General features: G+C 41.8%; 1 protein-coding gene and 1 long non-coding RNA gene across 2 annotated transcripts; both read left to right on the plus strand.

The window, feature by feature from the left end:
• The first annotated feature begins 2,779 nt into the window (after positions 1 to 2,779).
• On the plus strand, positions 2,780 to 3,894 carry LOC136492578 (uncharacterized). Its single transcript, XR_010768126.1, has 3 exons — positions 2,780 to 3,085; positions 3,385 to 3,562; positions 3,658 to 3,894. It is a non-coding gene; the product is annotated as an uncharacterized lncRNA (long non-coding RNA).
• A 6,993-nt stretch (positions 3,895 to 10,887) lies between these two features.
• Positions 10,888 to 14,670, plus strand: LOC136494164 (cell division protein FtsZ homolog 2-1, chloroplastic-like). Its single transcript, XM_066490324.1, is given in 9 exon segments — positions 10,888 to 11,156; positions 11,697 to 12,383; positions 12,469 to 12,489; positions 12,491 to 12,769; positions 12,896 to 12,986; positions 13,542 to 13,666; positions 13,912 to 14,004; positions 14,177 to 14,242; positions 14,321 to 14,670. Coding segments are annotated over 8 exon segments (1,383 nt in total). The 5' UTR covers positions 10,888 to 11,156; positions 11,697 to 11,786; the 3' UTR covers positions 14,432 to 14,670.
• Positions 14,671 to 14,748: the final 78 nt, after the last annotated feature.

The following is a 14,748-nucleotide window of genomic DNA, read 5'->3' on the forward strand; positions in this document are numbered from 1 at the left end:
ACTGAGAACAAATCGATAGCACGCACACCACTGGACTCCGGCATGCCGACGTGGCGTGACGCCGAGCGGCCGACGGGGACGTGCAAGGCATAGAGGCCACCATCAGGTTTGTTGCGGCTGTGCTGATTCTCATCTATTTCTTTTCTAAAAAAACTGCATACATAATTACTACTTATCAATAAATTATTTGTGTATTAGGATGATTAGTTAGATCACCATCACTATTAGAGATTAGTTCGCGGTTCGCCCAATATTAATATTATTAGAAGATAAATATCATGTGAGTTTTTTATATCATATATGATTGTATCATGGCACGTGAGTTTCGTTACATTGAGTCATCCGTCATACATGATCTTACTCTTCCTCTATAACAACCGTTCGATATACAAGTCGTGTTATATGAGTTTATTTAGACATATACGTGCCACACAAGTATAGGTGCCCAATTAACGTACATATGTTCCCAACGTACGTACGTGTCCAGTGTCAATTTGTATTCTGATATATCAACTATTTTAGTAGGACTGCACGTAGAGATTTGGTTTAAAGAAACTCAAAATATAACATAATTATTAATAAATATTTTAGTTGTTTATTAATATATCAAACATAATTAAAACTCTACATAAATATTTCAATGTATATATGCATTTGTAAAATAAATTAAAATTTATAAAAGGAAAAAAGAAAGGATACAATATAATCGGAAAAGAAAGAGACACGGAAAGGGAAAAAAAAAGGAAGGTTGTGCATGCAAAGGAGCCATCGCTCGTCTTGATAACGTTTCCTTTTTTCTTTTCCTAATGCAACTAATAAATAAATTACGTGCGATGCATAAGCTTTAAGTCTAGCCCTGTTATTAGCAATTAAAAGGAAAATAATAAAAATCTGAACACATGTTACTTTGTTTGTTATATGACAAAATAGGAAGAAAAAACTAACACGTGAGAAGATGCCGACTACCGAGCCTCTTCCAATGTGCTCCACATCCAAAAATAACGGATTGACCTTCCCTAGATTCGGTTTTTTTTCATATAATTAGAAATTACAAATTGAATTCCTTAGTTCATGGGCCAGTCGCAGTCGCATTAGGCAGCCCAATAGAGCACTGGTCCTTCTAAGCCTTGTATTACTTATAGTACCACATTGTGAATGAACCAGCTACAACATGAGGTGAAACTAAAACCAAAGCACGTAAAACAACACAATTCACACGTGAGGGACATACAATCCCCTAAATCCAAATAATGTATAACAAAAAAAGGTGAAAAAAAATCTTAACATGTTTGTAAGAAATAATAGAAAAAAATCATGTACATGTGCTTTATCCTCTACTTTATGGGGCAAAAAAGGAAAGAAACATAAAGTTACGTTGTTTATGGGGCCAAAAAGAAAAAAATATAAAGTTATGTTTAGATGGACCTACTATATATAAAGAAATTAATGCTATATTATTTAAGTCAAAATTATTTTGCATCCTTTATTTATATCTGGTCATTTAGGCATAATCTTATTACATCATTAAAAAAGTCATAATTCCTCACATTATTTGTACGTGTCTACAATAAACGTTGGGTAGCCAAGTATGGAAAGAATAACTGCTAAAAACATATGAATAGTAAGTTCACTCTAATATGAGTGCTCTCTTCTCTGACCTTCACAGAACCTCCGATAGCACAACTAAGACTACGACGGGTTCTCCACCCATACGATGATGGTTTTGACGGAATTATGGAAATAGAAAAAGACAGGGGCAACACGAGCCTTTTAAAAAGGTGCAGTGCATCGATATATGCAGCTGAGGCATACTAACGAAAAAACGATTTGAACCTTATTCCAATGTTTTCTTAAACGGTAAATGGTCTTTACACGGTCGCTATTCGTTTAGCGTTTAGGCCGTTTACACGGTGTTTAAACGAAGTTAAACGGTCTAAACGGTTTTGTACTTTAAAAAAATACATATAATTATATATGTGCATGCAAAAAAATCAAGTATTCTAGCATTTATACATATTTATCCGAGTAAAAATCAATTATTTTGGTATGTATATATATTTATGCATGTGAAAAGAACCAAATATAGATATTTATGCATGTAACATATCAAGTGTACACATTTATAAATATAATAAACTTAAGTATACAAATTTATCCATACAAAACTGAACTAGATTTACCTCGTGTTCGCCTAAACAGCCATTTAAACAGCTGTTTAGCCCGTTTAATACAGTTTATCTCCGTTCCGTTTTAGGCCGTTTAGACTATTTTTCCCGTTTTTTTACCGTTCAAACGGTCAACCGTTTAATTTCCGTTTACCCCCTAAACAAAACAGTTTACCACCATTTACCATTTAATGGCCGTTTAATCGGCCGTTTAGGCGAACACTGCCTTATTCTAAATGACTCGATCAAATCGATCAAGGGCTTGTCGTCTACCTTTATTATATATCGATAATTCAATTAACATTTTCATTGCATTTAAAATAGTTTTTAGAAACACGTGCGTGTTGCACGGGCATATTTGATAGTATATATAAAAAACCAAAAAAATCTATTTGCGAGTCATTGTTTTTCTCTTCTTATTTCAGGAATATTTTATGAATGGAATTTCGTCGCAAACTGAATATCTAGCTTTTTTGAGTTACAAGCCTGTCTCTCATTAGTAGAGAAACGACCTTTGATCCAGCTCGAAATTTGGCTTTAGTCTCGATATTTTTCGTGCCCAGGACTAGAGAGATCTTTAGTCCTAGGTTGTAGCTCCAACCGGGACTAAAGGTCCCTGCCCAACGGCTACTGCGGTAGGCTTTTGCTGCAGGTGACCTTTAGCCTCGGTTGGTGCTATCAACCGGGACTAAAGGTTAACTTTTACTCCCGGTTGGTTCATCCAATCGGGAGTAAAAGTCTACTCCCGGCTGGAGGCTCTATTTGGGACTAGAAAGGGACCTTTAGTCCCGGTTGCTGTCTCCAACCGGGACTACAGTTCCCCTCCTATATAGCCCTTCTTCCTCCCCGAGGCCGAGCTACTTTGAGCTCAGTGTTCTTGCTTCATCGTCGGCCTCTCTTCTTCGTCATCGGTTCTAAAGGTTACCAACTTTATACTCTGATGTTTCATCAGTAGCATATCTTATTTTGTGGACTAGATATATGTGGTTTTTGATGGTGGAATTTTTTTATTTATAAGCCATTTAAGCTCAAAATCACTTTAAAGTTTGCATATTTGGATGAAGGAAGGTTAAAGTAGTTATTCAAAACTAGTATTCAGCTTTCATTTCTAGCATGCATAGCACACTTCATGGTTTAGAGATATAGAGAATTTTAGAGTTTTTTTAATTTTATTTGTTTATAAAACGAGAAATTTATATTATATAAAAAATAAGTATAGAGAGTAGATGGCAACTGTTTCCGGGTCCTCGGCCTCTCATTGGGTTCCAAAGCGACTGAGGCCGAACCTCCCTCTCATTGCATGCGGCAAGTGTGAGGAGAAGATTGTGATGGAGTACCGGGTGAGGAAGGAGTGTCCCAACAAGGGCCGTATCTTCTACAAGTGTCCGGATCGCAATGTGAGTTATTTTGTCGCATTTGATGATTATGGTTAATTTATACTTATTTTCATGATGATTGTGATTAAAGTACTATTTTTTTGTTTTAATTTTAGTGGGATGGCACTGGATGTTCAGGCTGGTACTAGGAGGAAGAGTATGTTGAACACGTGCAAAACTCTCTTGCACAGGCGGCTACGGCGGCTGATGAGGCAGTGATCCTGAGGAAGAAGCCCATAGATGTTGAACAAACGCTTGATCTGTCTATTTTAGTTGGGATTGGTCGCGAAATCCTTATGCTGCTGAAGTGCATTTTAGCTTTAGTTTTTTTAGTGGTAGTTGGGATTATCTACATTGTAGCGAGACTTTCATAAATTAATACCTTGTGTGGTGACATGCATATCGTATAATTAACTAATTATGTTCTAGGTTTTAATATGATATGTATGTCATGTAATGCAGATGAGCCGGTATTGGATGTATAATGCTGATCGTCGCTTCCAAGAGTTCATTGAGGACGTGCATTCTTTCTTACGTGTGGCCGAGGCAAACAAACGCGATGGTTTCATGTGCTACCCATGTGCCATATGTAAGAATTTGAAGGAATATGCTAGCTCAAGGAGTCTTCATTCACACTTGTTGAAGTCGGATTTCATGCCAAACTATATTTGTTGGACGAAGCACTGAGAAACCGGGGTTGTAATGGAAGAAGGTGAAGAAGAACAATGGGACGATGATGATATTATTGCTGAACATGGTGCCTTTAATGATACTGTAATAGGGGAAGCTGAAGAAGAGGTAGTGGCAGAAGATGAGCTCGCTGATGATCTTGGTCAGGCCATTCGTGATGCACAAAGAGAATACGAAAGTAAAAAGGGAGAAGATCAAGTTTGAGCGCATGATAGAGGATCACAAGTAATTGCTATACCCAACTTGTGATGCGGGGTAGAAAAAGTTGGGTACCACACTGGAATTGCTGCAATGGAAGACAAAGAATGGTGTATCTGACAAGGGATTTGGGGAGTTATTGAAAATCCAAAAAAAAGATGCTTCCGAAGGATAACGAATTATCCGTCACTACGTACGAAGCAAAACAGGTAGTCTGCCCTTTGGGATTAGAAATCCAGAAGATACATGAATGTCCTAATGATTGCATCCTCTACTGTGGCGAGGAGTACGAGAAGTTAGATACATGCTCGGTATGTCATGCATCGCAGTATAAGATCAGGCGAGATGACCCTGATGATGTTGAGGGCGAACGTCCCACGAAGAAAATCCCTGCCAAGATTATGTGGTATGCTCCTATAATTATTTACATTATGTTAAATATTTATACGGTAAAACAAAAGAGTTTAGGTTAAAGATTTTTCTTATGTACAATAATGCAAAATCAGGTCCCGGAATTCTTTTTGTAATTTTTTTGCTAATATTTTATTTACTAGGCAATTAACAACTCTCTGCATATTTATATAAAAGAAATATATAAAAAAGAAAAAACTTCTACAAACTAGCGGGATGCCAAGCTGCAGCCCACCTTTACTCCCGGGTGGACCAACCACCCGGGACTAAAGGTCAGACCTTTAGTCCCGGTTATACCCATCACCCGGGACTAAAGAACCTTTAGTCCCGGTTCTAACCATCACCCGGGACTACTAAAGATGGGCTGCCTTTTCGCGGCCCGCCAAAATCCCATTTACTCCCGGGCCGTGGCTACACCCGGGACTAAAGGTCAGACCTTTAGTCCCGGTTCTAACCATCACCCGGGACTAGTCCCGGTTCTAACCATCACCTGGGACTATAGGTCCCCTTTATAAACCACACCCTTCTCCCTTAGTTCTCTTCCTCTCTATCTCCGCCGCCTTCTTCTCCAACTGGATCCTGTAGCCGTCGAGCCTTCTTCTCCGTCGCCTCATCTTCTCCACTAGATCGATCTGATCCATCAGCGCCGCCGCCCCCAGGCGACCACCCTAGCCTCGCCTCGTCACGCGTGCACGCTGTCACCGACCCCACGCGCACGCGCGCTTCTTCTCCGGCCGGCCAGCGCAGTCCTCGCGTCGTCCTCGTCCCCAAGCGGTTCAAGGTTCTTCGAGGTGTCTTCTCCAAGATCCGCAGGCCATAGCATCTCTATTACGACACGTCTTATCCAGGTTTGGCCCTCGTTCTTGTGATAGATCCGCGAGATGCAGTTAGTGGTTTTCGAATTTGTTGATAGCAATGTGATCTGCCTTGTTTTTTTTTTGCCCTTTTAGAAATGAATACCGACATGCTTGCATTAAGCAAGATACTGTATTGATGTGATGATCTCAATATATGTCATTGTTGAATTTGTCTACTATGGCCTCTTTATTAGTTTCCTGATAATCTTTAGGTAGGTCATTTGGGAAAGTTTGCCTAGCTGGCCGAACCCTTTGTGATCAGAGGCGCAGGCACTTAATATCGTTTCTATGCATTGTTGTGTGATTGAACAAAGCGCTTGTAATTTCATTGCTTCTTGGTAATGAATTTTGGCTTTGCTGTTGTGGATAAAAAATGACAATTGTTTATTATTTCTTGATAATTATGTCAATGGGTTCTGCTTGGCCAGCCCACTATGTACTAAACTAAAATTGCTTACTAATAGCTATTTGATCGATGATAATCATCATTGATTTGCTTTCTGGTGATGATTGAAGTTTTAAGTGTCTTTTCTGTCTGGTATTAGGCCCTTGTGGATGCCCCCGACATCAGTCCTGTAATGAAAAGAGCATCGATATGACCAATAGTCGGTTGAGCATCTTAGACTCATTAAGAAAAGAGCAAATAGAGTGCCAAGACATGATAGATATTATCCAAGGGTAATTTGGTCTCTCTAGCAACTATATATACCCCGATTTCTTAACTGCAACAATTATTAAAGGCCAAATTAATTTTTTATTTTATTAGACGCAGTGTTTGAAAAAGTTTCATTGAGGAACACCACATGAAACATTGCAAAGCGCCACTGGATGTAATCGCACACAAACTAAGTACTAGCTACATACACACACACACACACTATATATATATATATATATATATATATATATATATATATATATATATATATATATAATTCAATTAACACCATGCATGCTTTCAATTCACCGGATCTTTTTTCTCGTAAAAGTGGGTTCTGAGACAAGAACAGGAGAACAACTACTGCGGATACTATGTTTGTGAGTTCATCATGGCGTACTAAAAAAGAACTTCTAAAGAGAACCTCAAAGTACGTTATATAAATATATTCATATATTCACAATTTCTTTTATTGCTCATATATATAAGTAATCACGTGTTTTATATATATATATATATATATATATATATATATATATATATATATATATATATAAATACTTTTCCTTTAACTTTTATTGAAGACTCTATGGTTGAAGGAAAAAGTCATACGACGTGACCAACTGAAAGCAATTCAAGAGATCATAGCAGGATTTCTTAATGATCAGGTTCTAAACCCCGCCGGCGAGTTCTACAATGACGTGAACAAAACATGGAAGCCAAACCAGATGGAGTGAATTTGTTATGCCAAGAATATGATAGAATATACAATGCAAGCTTTATTTGTAATATATATATATATATATATATATATATATATATATATATATATATATATATATATATATATATATATATATATATATACATGTTATATGTACATAAAATAACATACAATATATATATGCATGTAATATATACGTTAGTTTAATATTTTAGTTTGTACAAAATGTTCGAACATTATAAACGTGTAGAATACGTATATTATTAGCAGCGTAGAATGCGTATTCGAAAACCTATTCGAAAACCAAAATGAATCATCAATTGAAAATAGAAACAAAAAAATGAAAAAAAGAAAACCTTTAGTCCCGATTTACCAACCGGGACTAAAGGTCCGGCCCACGTGGCTAGGCTGGAAGGCCTCTTTAGTCCCGGTTGGTATTACCAACCGGGACTAAAGATAGACCTTTAGTCCCGGACGCGAAACCGGGACTAAAGGATGGGCCCTTTAATCCTGGATTCGTGCTCCCGGTTCTAAAACTGGAACTGAAGAGGGTTGAGAACATGGCGTACAGCCTGTTTCTCTACTAGTGTCTACTACATACAAGGAAACAATCCTTGTTCTTTTGCTAAAAAAGGCATGGTGTATATGTAATGTTATAGACTCTGCTTTATCCTCTACTTTATGTGGCAAAAAGGAAAGAAACATAAAGTTACGTTATTTATGGGGCAAAAAGAAAAAAACATAAAGTTATGTTTAGATGGACCTACTATAAATAAATTAATGCTACATTATTTAATTCATAATTATTTTGCATCCTTTATTTATATCTGTTCATTTAGGCATAATCTTATTACATCATTAAAAAGTCATAATCCCTCACATTATTTGTACGTGTCAATAGTAAACGTTGAGTAGCCGACTATGGAAAGAATAACTGCTAAAAACATATAAGTAGTAAGCTCACTCCAATATAAGTGCTCTCTTCTCCGACCTTCATAAAACCTTTGGTAGCACAACTGAGACTACGACGGGTTCTCCACCCATACGATGATGGTTTTGACGGAATTATGGAAATAGGATAAGATAGTGGCAACACGAGCTGTTTAAAAGGTGTAGTGCAGCGATATATGCAGCTGAGGCATACTAACGAAAAAAACGATTTGAACCTTGTTCTAAACGACCCAATCAAATCGAGCAAGCGCTTGCCATCTACCTTTATTATATATCGACAATTCAATTAACATTTCCATTGCATTTAAAATAGTTTTTAGAAACACGTGCGTGTCGCACGTGCATATTTGCTAGTGTATATAAAAAACCAAAAAACCAATTTGTGAGTCATTGTTTTTCTCTTCTTATTTCATGAATATTTTATGAATGCAATTTCTTCGCAAACTGAATATCTAGCTTTTTTGAGTTACAAGCCTGTCTCTACTACATACAAGGAAACAATCCTTGTTCTTTTGCTGAAAAAGGCATGGTGTATATGTAATATCATAGAATGTGTAGTTGTAGATTGAATAAGAGGTCATGAACTACTAAAAAAACTAGAGCCCTTATTCAATCTACTGAAACTGGAACTATATGTAAGTATTTTGGTGTAAATTATAATCCAGCTAGCCACGGATACATAGAGCTGTTGATGCAGATCCTTATGCAGAACATATCATCATCTCTCTACGTGCTAGTACCATTACATTGGCACCACTCTGTCCTATACTCCATTTGATAGTTGACATGATCAATACTCTACAAAAGATATTCACAACAAACTAACTATGAGTGGTGTACCGAAAGATAATAGTAATGCAAATTGCCATCAGGTATGGACAAATAAACCCATATTCTCAACACATGGGTTTGAGGAAACTAATTCTCCCATGCACGCAGACACAAATTTCACAGTATGTGAACAATAAGCAAACAAACAAGAACACGGGCGATCACGCCACCAATCAATAATCGAACAGGTAGCCAATAGCGAGTGGGTGGATGAACCGATCGGTCAGGGATGCAGGGAGAGCTTGATGCTTACACGGAACGGAAGAAGGCTTCCCAGAGAGGAAGTCGAGTGGCACACCCGCGCGGACGAGGAAGAGGAAGAGGAAGGCGACACCGGCCGCGCCCCTTGGTGGAGGCTCGCCACTCTGGGTGGGCCTCGCCGTCCGCCAACCGCGTCCTTCCGAGGCTCGCTGTCCCCTGATGGAGACAGATCAGGGATCCGTGTCCGCTTCCGGCACCGGAGGGCGACCTGCGCGCTGGACCACGCGGCTGGGCCTGCTGGCTCCGGCGGCCACTGCAGATGCCCCCGGACGAGACGGTGCGTTCCGTCGATAGGGCCGAGGACTACGAGGTACGTCTCCTACGGGACCGTTTGGTTCACTGCCTGTCTCGGATTAAAGTCTGGGTAGACTTTGGATTTGGTCTCATCAAGCCAACATGTTTGGTCGTATGGACAATCTAAGGCTGATTTAGAATTAGTGTTTTTGGTTTTCCGACCTGGCTTGAATAAAATCACCTTATATACTTCCTGGTATCTTCACCCCCTGTAGCCTATTTTATCAAGTTTGAATTCAGTTTTCCATTTGTTTTTCCTGTTTTAAAAACTTAGAATCATTGAAACCAATAAGTTTTTTATGTTGGTCCTTTAATCAATATTAGAGATCTCAGATCGATGAACAACTTTGCATAAAGATGATCATCAAGTTATTTTGCAAAATCGAGAGAATGGGAGAGAGGAAGATGTGTTGTTAGTCACTACAGGAGCACCTTCTGCTTCACCGCCGGCAATCTCCATGCGCTGGAGAAATTCGTCGTCGCAACGCCACCTCCGCCCGATTCCTCTTGCACGCAGCTTCGCCTCTCCCTTGCGCACCACCCTGGCCTGCTCGCGTCGCCTATAGCCGCCGGAATCGTCCCCGGTGCCGGTTGCCGCCATGACCGCCGTCGGCAGCAGCACGACAATGGACGCCCTCCTCACCGTGGCCGCCACGCGCAGGCGCCCAACGGCTCTCCCGCGGCGGCGCCCAAGGCCCCCGCGACCCCTCCCCCGACGATGCCGCTCCTGACACAGGCACCGGTCGCCGACCCTGGCCTCCAGGATCCGCGAGATCCATGGACGAGGTTGCCGAGGGCGGCGTGACCACCGGGGGCGCGCGCGGACGTGCATGAGTGCAGCGTCAGGGATGGCTTGCGCTCGTGGCCACCGTTGGGGAGGGCATGTTCACGGCGGCGGAGCAGGGCACTTGGGGGCGCGCGACTTGCGAGGGCCGACTGTGGGCGTGAACGGCAGCAGCGAGGGCGTGGAGGGCCAGAGGTGGAGCAAGGCGCTCGCGACGGCGGGGTAGGGCGACGCTCGTTGCCGACGGTGGAGAACGCACGGCACCGGAGGGAGGGAAGATGACTCAAAGGGAGGTGACGGGAGCGGAACCTATGCCCGGCCAAGCCTGACGGTAGGAAAACGGATCAAGATTTCGTTCATGGGGAGCCAGGCCAAGCGGCGTAGGGTGGCTAGCTTTAGCCAGGCTAAAGCCCAACTACAGGCAACTAAATAAGTCTAAGTTGGCTCCAGTAGACCAGACCAAGGTTGAGCACCCAACCAAACAGGCCCTATACGAAAGAATCCTGACCGTACGTAAGACGCAAATGAACGGCGATGCAAATAGCAGCTTCGGCTAATGCTACGGAATAGCCTGTTTGCATTTGCGATGCGACCGAGAGGGAGGCAGTCTCCAGTCACGTATAACCACCGCCACTCCGCCAGGTTGGGCTCGTTTTTGTTTTTTTTAGCCGGCGGCCACCCAACACCAGTTGAGCAACCAAAGTGCCAGCAGATTCCCCAGATTCGGTTCGGCTGTTCATTCTCAAAGACTGCCCACTCCACCACCTCACCTCACCTGCGAAAGCCCCAGATCCTTCTTCCCCTGCACCTGCTCTCTCTCTCTCTCTCTCTCTCTCTCTCTCTCTCTCGCCTCTCCCGTGCCACTCACTAGTGGCGACGACTGGGCGACCGCCGCCGCCGCCCGCTAGGAGCCGTGCGTGCCCAAAGTCTCCACCTTTGGGCGCTTCGCCCACCAGGTACGCCCGCCACCCTGCCTCTTCCGTTCCTGCTGAGCGAAACCGAGCGCTCAGCAAACCCTAGCTCAAGCGATTCGGATTCGGATCTGATCCGATCCCACTGCAAGTGGATTATCTATCCCTACAGGCTACCGACCTTGGTTATTTACCGGGTCCGCCCCTCCTGCTATATCCGGCCTGTACTGTGTAAATCCGTTCACTCTCAATGTGGTATAATTTCGTAATTGCTTAGCCTATGTTATCTTGCCCTTGTGGACATGATTCATTTTGTACTTAATTGTCTTGTCCTCTGATACATTTTGTTATTTGTATTTTGGGCGAAATTTGAATCTCTCTCTATATTTATATGTATATACACTTATCATCAGTGCATCACCTTTCGGTGAAACATATGTTCTCGCTGATATTGTCTTGCAAATATCCACATCTACAACATTTGAACCCCCTTTATATTGATGTCATGCATTTCATTGTTTTTGGTTCCCATTTTCTGTCTTTTGTATAATTGCCTAATTCTTTTGGTCCCAATTTTTACTGTAGATATGAGCAGCTGACAACTCGACTCTGAGGCCCATTATTTGATACCCCAGGAGAAGTGCACCGATTACCTGGCCATTTTACCTTGTTGAGATGGCTACACAGTTGCCGTGCTTCACACAGCTCAGTCCACCGTCTTCTACATGGATAAAAGATGTTGGGAACTGCAAGGCTGCGCCTGGTAGGGTGGTCAGAAGTGCTCGAGCTTTGGGCCACTGTCACTTCCGGTGCTGTGCAAGCCCCCGGAGTGCCAACTCTTTCAAGAAGAAAGACTCTTTCCTTGAACTTCATCCGGAGGTATCTCTGCTCCGTGGCGAGAAGAGTGTTGAGGTTGAGCCAATGAAAGGTTCCTCTGATGGGAGTCTGTTAGAGGGTCCGGGGGCACCGCCGGACCGGAATGATTACAACGAGGCTAAGATCAAGGTAGTTGGAGTAGGAGGTGGGGGATCAAATGCAGTCAATCGGATGATTGAGAGCTCCATGAACGGTGTTGAGTTTTGGATCGTGAACACTGATGTGCAGGCCATAAGAATGTCTCCTGTGCTCCCCCACAATAGACTGCAGATTGGTCAGGAGTTGACTCGAGGCCTGGGCGCTGGGGGAAACCCTGATATTGGGATGAATGCAGCAAAGGAGAGCAGCGAGTCCATTCAGGAAGCTCTTTTTGGTGCTGACATGGTTTTTGTGACGGTAAAATTCTAACTGATAGTTGGCTTCACATGTGAAATCATTAGGCACCTGAGTTTTGACAATGCTGTTTTGATCCATACTGCAGGCTGGAATGGGTGGAGGAACCTGGAACTGGAGGTGCTCCTGTAATTGCTGGTATCGCCAAGTCCATGGGTATACTTACCGTTGGCATTGTCACAACGCCTTTCTCGTTTGAGGGGAGGAGACGGGCAGTTCAAGCTCAGGAAGGAATAGCAGCACTGAGAAATAGTGTGGACACCCTAATTGTCATCCCAAATGATAAGCTATTGTCTGCTGTTTCTCCAAATACACCTGTAACTGAAGCATTTAATCTGGCTGATGATATTCTTCGCCAAGGCATTCGTGGCATATCTGATATAATTACGGTAAATATGGTGATGATATTCAGTTTTAAATCACCAAGTTACACAAGTGAAATTCAAGATATTATATTTGAGCATTTCAGAGATATTTAATTTACAAAAGGTTAACTACCTCTTCTCCTTTTTCAGGTTCCTGGATTGGTTAATGTTGATTTTGCTGATGTGCGTGCTATCGTGCAAAATGCAGGGTCATCTTTGATGGGTATAGGGACTGCTACAGGTATTACATTAGGAATAAGCTTTTATTTTATTAGTACCGTATGATCTAACTCCATTCATTCTGCAAGCTAGAATTCTGTTTTATTTACCCTGCTTGTTGGCAAAATTTCTGATTCAATAAGGTAGGAGAAGCATTGCTAGAGAAAGAAGTCTGTTGGTATAGTTTGGTGTTGAACAGAGTATGTAAGACTCGTGTAAGAGCACTTCATATCCTATCATAACTTGAATCTTTTAGGTTTGGTATAGCTTCCAAATTTTATTTTCCCTTTGGCATCAACTAAACAGCATTGAATGTTTCCTCCCACTTGCAGTTAGTGTCAGCTAATATGCAAAGTTAATTGCCTGGATATTGCTACTGAAAATTTTCATGAGAACCACTTTGATATTTGCACGAAAATATGTCTATTGATGATACTTGTCATGTTGAGAGCAATGATTTAAGTTTAGGTTGCTTGGCGCTACACTGCAATTTTTGTACTTATATACATGCAAAGGTCATTTATGTCGGTTGAATTATACCTGTAAGCTCATGTTTCATGCCACTCAATTTTTTCAGGAAAGTCAAGAGCAAGGGATGCTGCTCTTAATGCCATCCAGTCGCCACTGCTTGATATTGGAATTGAAAGAGCTACGGGCATTGTGTGGAATATCACTGGGGGAACTGACCTGACTTTGTTTGAGGTTTGGTCCAGCCATTTTCTAGTCTTGTCCTCACAGTGTAGATTTGTTTTCTGACTTGAATTTTGTTAACCTGTGTAGTCCCCATACATCTAGCTAACATGACAAAATTGAGCATGCTTTGCATTTGACTTTGCTTGCCCTTTCATGTTTCAAAAGACTGGAAAAAAAATTCATGATCAACTCCTATTAATGTTTTATATGCACAGATTGAGAAATCACAGCTACTTGTATTTTTGTTGTTTCAGGTAAATGCTGCGGCCGAAATTATCTACGACCTTGTTGATCCAAATGCTAATCTGATATTTGGCGCTGTCATAGACCCGTCACTGAGTGGGCAAGTAAGTCTTCAGTTTGTTTCAGTATAGGTATACCCAATATGCAAAAAACAACTCCTATATCTTGGGATTTCGTGGAAAATGCTCTCAGTTCTGGGAAATGAGAAATGAGATTTACTTCGTCATTTGGGGTTTGTTGGAAAAAATTCTTATTCACATAGTTTTGTCCATGCAGGTGAGCATAACCTTGATAGCTACTGGCTTCAAACGGCAGGATGAACCAGAAGGTCGCGCTTCTAAGGTAACTCTCGTCGAACAATTACTAGGGCCCCCTAACTTGGATGTCATGACCTGTTCTCACATTTGCTTGCAACCAAAGGGTGGCCAGCAAGGTGAGAATGGCCGACGCCCGTCCTCTGCAGAAGGCAGCATGGTGGAGATCCCAGAGTTCCTTCGACGAAGAGGACCTTCTCGCTTCCCTCGAGTTTGACTGTCCAGCCATGCTCCCTGCTCCTGCCCTGCACCTGTATAATATGCCTCACTCTTAGGTCAGAATTAGATGTTCTTGTATGGCACCAAGCCTTCTGTAGGCATCAGTCTCTAGCAGTTCTTTCTAGTTTTGTTTTGCTGATAATTTTTTCTCCCGCTGATTCTTACGGTGAATAATGTGTAGCTGCTGTGAGCTCTCTAGTGCTATATATAGTCCATAGAGAATGTGTTTTTCCCCTCCATTGCCTGTTACACTGGATCTGAATGGATGATACAGTGCGGCTGGTCCTGTGACCTGTCGACATGGTTAGCTGAAGA

Source organism: Miscanthus floridulus, chromosome 11, assembly GCF_019320115.1.
Source record: "Miscanthus floridulus cultivar M001 chromosome 11, ASM1932011v1, whole genome shotgun sequence".
Lineage (NCBI taxonomy): Eukaryota > Viridiplantae > Streptophyta > Magnoliopsida > Poales > Poaceae > Miscanthus > Miscanthus floridulus.